This window comes from Microtus ochrogaster, linkage group LG4 (genome assembly GCF_000317375.1).
Source record: "Microtus ochrogaster isolate Prairie Vole_2 linkage group LG4, MicOch1.0, whole genome shotgun sequence".
NCBI classification, from domain to species: domain Eukaryota; kingdom Metazoa; phylum Chordata; class Mammalia; order Rodentia; family Cricetidae; genus Microtus; species Microtus ochrogaster.
The window spans coordinates 45,471,735-45,479,743 of NC_022030.1; the positions used below are offsets into that span (position 1 = coordinate 45,471,735).

An 8,009-nucleotide genomic window follows, 5' to 3' on the forward strand; every position below is an offset into this window, starting at 1 on the left:
GAGTGGAGCATCGTGTCTCTCTGAGGCATCTGCCCCTGAGAGGAGAGCTGTCGAGTCTCTGAGCTCACTTCCTCTTCCTCCCACCTACGTTCTAACCTATCAGGGCAAGCAGCTTCTTTATTTAATCAACCAATGACCTTCCTCCATCAATGCTAGAGAAAGAGGCACAATTGTTGATCTACTAGGACACTAATGAGAAAACACAGAAGGGGTGCACGGTGCCTAACCAAAACTATGATATCAAGATGCCTTCCTAAAGGAAGTGATCCTGAAACAAAGCCTAAAGTTGAATGTGAGCTTGGGTGTAACTCACTTGTACTAGTGTGCTTAGCATGTGCAAAGCCTGGGCTTTAGTTTCCAGCAGCCAATAAAAGAGGAAAGAAAGACCGGATGAGAGGCAGTGTAGACGAAGCAAAAGCCTAGAGGGAATGGCAGATACTTTAGAAGAGGTTGCGTTCAGCTAAGGTAACTATAGCACCACGATTTTCATTCTCCAGAGCTCATGTTGAAGTTTTTGTTCCTAAGGTAGCACACACAGCATCCTACCAAGCTAGGGTTACTTGCCCTGGTCCCACACACCAAGGCTGCTTCTCATTTTTAGACTAAGTGAGCAGTGGGACACTTTTTAGTCATACGCGGATTGCTGGTTTTTTGCTTTGAAGATTGATCAGTATGTTTTACTGATGCATTTGGCAAAGAAAATGTTTTTTTGTTTTGTTTTTGTTTTTCAAGACAGGGCTTTTCTGTTTAAAAACAGGTTTACAGGGCAAGCTGCTGGCTGTCCTGCAGCTTGCCCTATAGACCAGGCTAGCCTCAAACTCACAGAAATCTCTCTGCTTCTGTCTCCTGAGTGCTGAGAATAAAGACGTGCACCACTATCACCTGGCTGAAAATGTGTAATTCTTAAAATATAGGAAAAATTTAGAATATGTATAGTTTGGCTTTAATATTATGTAAAAAAAAAAGCCTATAAAGCTTATAATCTGCTTCGGTGACAACTGTTAGGAATATGTTTATCAGAAATAGATGTAGTTTAGATATAATTAAGTGATTCATTGCTCTCAAGCCCTAAATATATTAAATTGAGAACTCATAAGTTATATCAACAGTCATATGCTAATTAATTTGATCCAGCAGCAAAAGAAAGGGTTAAAACTCTGTTATTTGCTAATAGTTTTGACAACATTGTTCTTTTAAATTAATGTTTTATATTTGCTCCCCATTTTTATTTCTTAAATGTTTTTAATTGAAATAGAATTGCATTGCTTTCCTGTGTTCTCCCTCCAGGCCCTCCCTGTTACTCTTCTTCAAGTCCTTCTCATTCCCCTCCCACTCTCTAGTTGATAGCCATTTTCTTTTCTTGTTGAAAATAATTTTCATACAATATATTTTAATCTTAAACTGGGAGTGGTGGCGAACACCTTCCCAGGACTTGGGAAGGCAAAGGCAGGTCAACTTCTGAGTTCAAGGCCAGCTTGGTCTGCAGCAAGTTCCAGGACAGCCAGGGCTACACAGAGGAAACCCTGTCTTAAAAAACAAACAAAAAGAATCTGTCTTTTGTACGGTGTTCTCTGAGCTGTAGATACAGGAGCCATGATGTAGATGTATCTGTTGTGTCTGGGGTCTCCTTGATCTGTTGATCTCTGCATTCTGTCCAGTTGCTGTGAAGAGAAGCTCCTCTGATGAGTGGTAGCTACCCCTAGCCAGGAAAGAGGACGGATGTGTCCCAATGCGTAGTTCTCTTCTGATACTTGAAAATGACTTGTTTTATTTTCTGAACAATTAAGGTCTGTGCTGCCCTGTTTTTCTATTTCTAGTTGCAGAGCTTCCAAGGCAAGGATGTGGCAGCAATTGCAGGTGGCTTGGTGGATGCTGAAGCCTTAGTAGCTCTGAAAGATTTGCTTAATAAAGTAGACTCTGACAACTTATGCACTGAAGAGATCTTTCCCACCGAAGGAGCTGGGTGAGAGACTATAAGCTGTGCTCCAGGCTGCTGCTTTCGGATTTATTTATTTATTTATTTATTTATTTATTTATTTATTTTGAAGATTTATTTATTTTTAAGATTTATTTATTTATTATGTATGCAGTATTCTGTCTGCATGTATGTCTGTAGGCCAGAAGAGGGCACCAGATCTCACTACAGATGGTTGTGAACCACTATGCGGTTGCTGGGAATTGAACTCAGGACCTTTGGAAGAGCAGGCAGTGCTCTTAACCACTGAGCCATCTCTCCAGCCCCCCAGGCTGATCTTGAACAGAGGAACTTTGTGTTCTTCACCTCCTAAGTGCTTGGATTAAGGATGAGTGCTTCTGTACTCAGTAATTGTTTAGTTACATGGAGCAGCCGCGTCTGTGACGTTAGTGTTCAGTTCTGACACACTGTGGTTCTCCAACTCCCCATGCACTCTGACATATAAAGTAGAAAGGGCTGTTTGAGAAGAGGAAGATGGCAGGAGTGGGGGGTACTGAGTGCTGAATGTGCTCAGACTCCACTCTACACATGTATGAAAGCAGGATTCTAGACCCATTCAGTGTAGTTAATAGGTGGTAATAAAAGACTTCAATACATTAAACCAAACGCCAGAATTGTAGAATATAGTCACTAATTAATATTGTAGGTTTGATTTCATCTAGACACACCTGCCTGGCATGGTGGCTGATGTGCTTGGAAGGTTGAGAGAAGGGCTCCTCAAGTTCCAGGCTGGCTCGGGCTGTAAAGGGAGACCTTGTTTCCTAAACAAAAGTCAGGAGAGTGCCCTGGGATTTACCATAGCAGGCGAGGGATTCCTAGCATGTGTTAACTTTATGTATGCATTCTAGCGCGTATTAAGTTCTCTTTCAGAGTTTCTTATCTTCGCATGTATTACACTTTTAGCACAGATTTACGTTCCAATTACCTTCTCAATACTACGATTGCTGGTGTGGAAGAGGCAGATGTTGTTCTTCTAGTTGGCACAAATCCACGTTTTGAGGCACCGCTATTTAATGCTAGAATTAGAAAGAGGTAAGTAACCTAATCCTTATGTAATAAGAATTTTGAAAATATGTGATTGATTTTGCATATATAAATATATTTTAGGTGATTCCAGCTAAGTGTTAACTGTGTGGTTCTAGAGGAAGATTCCTAACATATTCACTCTACCCTCCCTCCTTGTCTTTCAGTTTATTTTGTTAGTGTTTTCTTTTCTTTTGAGTTGGTCTGGCCTGGAACTCACAGAGCTCAGTCTGCCTCTGTCTCTTGAGTGCTGGGATTAAAGACATGTACCAACCCATCTGGCTTCCTTGTTATAGAGACAAGGTCTCATGGAGCCCAGGCTAGCCTCAAGCTTACTGTAAATCAGAATGAACCTTGAACTCCTAATCTTCCTGCCTTTGCCTCAAGTGCTGGGATCATAGGCAGGTGCTACCGTACCTGGCCCTATATTTATTTTTTTTAATTTTTTGAATTTATTTTTGTTTTTCAAGACAGGGTTTTTCTGTATAGCCTTGGCTGTTCTGGAACTCACTTTGTAGACCAGATTGGACTCAAACTCAGAGATCTGCCTGCCTCTGCCTCCTGAGTGCTGGGATTAAAGGTGTGCGCCACCACTGCCTGGCTTCTTTATTTTATTAAAAACAAGGTTTCATGATGTAGTCAAGACTAGCCTTGAACTTTCAGTGAAATTAAGGTTGAACTTGAACTCCTGATCCTTTAGCTTCCACCACTGTCTCCATGAATTACAGGCCTGTTTGTTTGAATTTTATTTTGTGTGTATATATGTATATGGACATGCTGTGGTGTAGTGTGCCTGTGATAATCAGGACAGCTTTCAGGAGTTAGTTTCCTCCTTCTGCCTAATGAATTCCTGGAATGGAATTGAGTGGCAAGTGCCTTAACCTGCAGAGCTGTCTAGCCAGCCCCCCTATTTCCTTTTTTTTTTTTTTTTTTTTGGTTTTTCGAGACAGGGTTTCTCTGTGGTTTTGGAGCCTGTCCCGGAACTAGCTCTTGTAGAGCAGGCTGGTCTCGAACTCACAGAGATCCACGTGCCTCTGCCTCCCGAGTGCTGGGATTAAAGGCATGCGCCACCACCGCCTGACCCCTATTTCCTTTTGTCTTCTGGCTTTTCCTCATAGACTAGGTAAGTACCTGCCAGCCCAGCTGTGTGCCGTGCCCATTTTTTAGAGCAGTTTCCCCTTCATGTCCGGTGGCCTAGAGTCACACACACATTCATCCCCCTTTTACGTCCTCTGCTAGCACAGGCAAGTTCTTGTGTAGAATGCCCTCCACGCCTGTCCTTTTCACTTGTGTTGTAGACACTGTCCACAGGGCGAACATAGAGTTTATTGGCTTGTCTGGGAGATGTTGAGAGTGAAAGAGGGAATTACTACTTCAGGATAACAGCTAAATGAGCATTGCTTCCCCAAGCCTTATAGTTGGTGACTGCACTCATAGCGCCATAGGACCCCGCTGTAAAGAGTAAATAAATGATAGTTTATTTTCATGACTATTTGAGAAATAAATGATTCTGCCATAAAAATACTGTGAAATATAACCTACAGGTCAGTTTTTCTAAAGTAGTCTTTGTCTACATTGAACTTGTACTTAGGTTCCTATACAACAAATCTGTTCCCTGAATTGTTTATGCATTTTTTACAACACTCTTATTTTGAAAGGTGCACATGAAATTATATCTGTTAAGTATTCTGTGAGTTCTTTTGTGCTTTTGACATTTTGTGACTCAGAATTGTGAGACCAAGGACTGTTCTTAACTTATTTGACTCCAAAAATTGTTTTTGTTTCAGTTGGCTTCATAATGACTTAAAAGTAGCCCTCATAGGTAGCCCAGTGGACCTCACTTACAGATACGACCATCTAGGAGACTCTCCGAAAGTCCTGCAAGACATTGCTTCAGGGAGCCATCCATTCAGCCAGGTGCTTTAAGTTATACATGTCTACTATTGTTGGGTTTTGATGATTATTATTTATTTTTATGTGAATTGGTTTGGGTTTTATGTTGTGGTTGTTGGTGGTGTTTTGCAACAGGGTTTCTTTGTGTAGCTTTGGAGCCTGTTCTGGAACTTACTCTGTAGACCAGGCTGGCCTTGAACTCACAGACATCCGCCTGTCTGTCTCCCACCGGCTTTGCATTGGTATTTTGCCTCCATGTATGTCTGTGAAACTGGAGATACCGACAGTGGTGATCTGCCATGTGGATACTGGGCATCGAATCCAGGTCCTCTGGAAGAGCAGTCAGTGCTCTTAACTGCTGAGCCATCTCTCCAGCCCTGCTTCTTAAGTATTGTTAGTCTTTCTTTTAGTTTCATTTATTTTTGTTTTCTGTGTATGAATATCTTGCCTGCCTACATTTTATCTACTGCTTGCAAGTCTGGTGCCCAGAGAGGTCAGAAGAGGCTGGAACTGGAGTCACAGATGGTTGTGAGCTGCCAAACAGAGTTCCCATCCCTCTCCGAGTTCTGAGTCATCTCTCTAGTTCCTTTAATTTATTGCATTTTGTTTGTTTTGAGACAAGGTTTCTGTTTAACAGCAGCTCTGACTCTCCTGGAATTTGTTTTGTAGATCCGGCTGACTTTGAACTTACAGAGATCCACCTGCCTCTGCCTCTCCTGGGATTAAAGGTGTGCTCCACCACCAGCCAGCTATTTTATGTCTTTATACTGTTGTATTGTTCTTCAGTTTTACTTAGTTTTCAACTTCCTGTAGTTTACTCTCCTCTGGAAACTCACCCCTTGTTCTGTGGTGAAGCAGTCCTTGCTGCTTCCCTGATTTCTCTTCTGTCTGGGTCTTAGTGACTAGAGGAAGTGGAGGCAGTGATACCTGAGCTTCAGTTCTTTTGTGCTCTAACACTGATATTCACCACACCTGGGTCTTCAGTACCATTTGACTATCTGTAGGGTCACACTCCAGGTTGTAGCAACTTATCCATATTCATTCCAGCCAAGGACACCTGACTAGGATTTTCATTCCCAATGCTTACTTGTGTAAAATATTGAGCTTTTTCACAGTGCATTGGCAAGATGTTTTTATTAACTCAGATACTGTTAGGTAAATTAATGATTCTTCATGTTAGAGTCCCAAACTTGGAAGAACACGTAAATGCAACTATGGTTAGATTGTCTAGCTTATACTTGGAATGTTTTAAGGTCACGGCATTTTTTTGTTTGTTTGTTTGTTTGTTTTTTAATAGGTCTTAAAGGAAGCTAAGAAACCCATGGTGGTTTTAGGCAGCTCCGCACTCCAGAGAAATGATGGAGCAGCAATTCTTGCAGCTGTGTCCAGCATTGCACAAACGGTTCGGGTGACGAGCGGTGTTTCTGGAGACTGGAAAGTTATGAATATTCTACATAGGTTTGTCTATTGCTATACATACTAGAAAATTCAAGGTGTGTGTGTGTGTGTGTGTGTGTGTGTGTGTTCATTCCTGACAGACTTGTCATGGTTGTTTGGACAGGCAGCCTTTGCAAATATGAAATGTAAAATGTTTTCTTTAAAAAGAATGCAAGTTAGCCAGCACTTGAGATGCAGAGGCAGGCGGTTGTCTGTGAGTTTGAGGCCAGCCTGGTCTAAGAATGAGTTCCAAGACAGCCAGTGCTACACAGAGAAACTCTGTCTCAAAAAACAGAAAAATTACAGTCAATCCTCTGACTTTGATTAAATGAAAAAAAATATAATCTGAAAATTTAGCTAAGGAGATTTTTTTTGTAAACTCCAGTATGCTATTTTAAGAAAGCTGAAAAAGACAAAGTGTGACAATTAAATTATTTCACAATTTGAAAATGCTTGCTATTGCTATTTTAGTTCCTTTCCTTCTAGTCTTTTTTTCCTGTATGATTGTTTTTAGTTATATATTTGAAATCATACTTTGTCTATAAGTTTTGTGTCCTGATTTAACTTATTTTTATTACCATATAAGAATTTTCACCTACAATTGGTGAAATTCTTTATGGGCTCTTTTCTTTAAAAACTTTTTTTTCCAGCTGGGCATGGTGGCACGCACCTTTAATCCCAGCTCTCAGGGTTAAAGTTAGGGCTAGGGTGAGGAGGCAGATCTCTGTGACAGCCTGGTCTACAAAGCAAGTTCCTGGACAGTTAGGGCTGTTATACAGAGAAGCCATATCTTGAAAAAACAAAACAAAAAACCCAAAACCCAAAAGAATATTATACAGTACATTTTGATCATATTCTTTGCTCTCCCCAACTCCTACCAGGTTCTTCCCACTTCCCTGCTCACTCTGCTTTCCCCCCCCCCCAAAAAAAGAAGGCAAGACGGATAAAAACCAGTGACAAAAAAAAATACCAGAATAAAACAAAAGATGTTAATAGTTATTTACTATAATAATATATAACACTCTTTTTCTTATAGCATGCACTAAGATTTTACATGCACACACCAAGTACTAGAATTAAAGGTGTGCGCCATCACTGCCCTGCAAATTTCTAGCGACTTTTAATTTTGTGAGTGTCTGGGGTGTAGTTTAGTGGTGTAAATTGCAAGCCTGTGGTTTCCATTCTTAGCTCAAAATTAAACAAATTAAGCAGCGATAGCACAGGTAACTGAGCTTTAGATTACCTCCTTAGGTTATAAGACTAGTCTGACTGGAGCTGTTTTGTATGTTTCTGCTAGTTTCAGAAGGGTTGTTGCTTTGAGCCTCTTTCTTAGGAGATATTTTCACTGAAACAGTAGTTGTAGGAAACAATTCTATAAAGGCAGATTCCAGCTTGTATATATCTGTAGTAATGGTTTTCCAAAAATGACTATTTCATACCCCTACCTCCCACCCCTGTGGTGTGTGTGTGTGTGTTTTTCATTTGTTTTTCAGAAAGGGTCTCACTGTGTAGCTCTGTCTGGCCTGGAGCTTGCTGTGTAGATCGTGCTAATCTAGAACTAGGAGATCCAACAGCCTCTGGTTCCTAAGTGTTGGTATTAAAGGCATGCACTACCATGCTTGCCTTCCCCTCCTTTTTTCTTTTTGAGGCAGGGTTTTTTTTTTTGTTTGTTTTTTTTTTT

The 8,009-nt window shown here is 40.8% G+C and overlaps 1 protein-coding gene across 1 annotated transcript in view; it reads left to right on the top strand.

Moving 5' to 3' along the window:
• Ndufs1 (NADH:ubiquinone oxidoreductase core subunit S1) overlaps window positions 1-8,009 on the top strand; it is a 35,585-nt gene that overhangs the window by 19,526 nt on the left and 8,050 nt on the right. Inside the window, exons 11-14 of the mRNA XM_005361489.2 lie at window positions 1,818-1,963; window positions 2,879-3,007; window positions 4,786-4,915; window positions 6,189-6,349. Coding sequence (XP_005361546.1) covers window positions 1,818-1,963; window positions 2,879-3,007; window positions 4,786-4,915; window positions 6,189-6,349 — 566 coding nt within the window. The remainder of the gene's footprint in view (window positions 1-1,817; window positions 1,964-2,878; window positions 3,008-4,785; window positions 4,916-6,188; window positions 6,350-8,009) is intronic.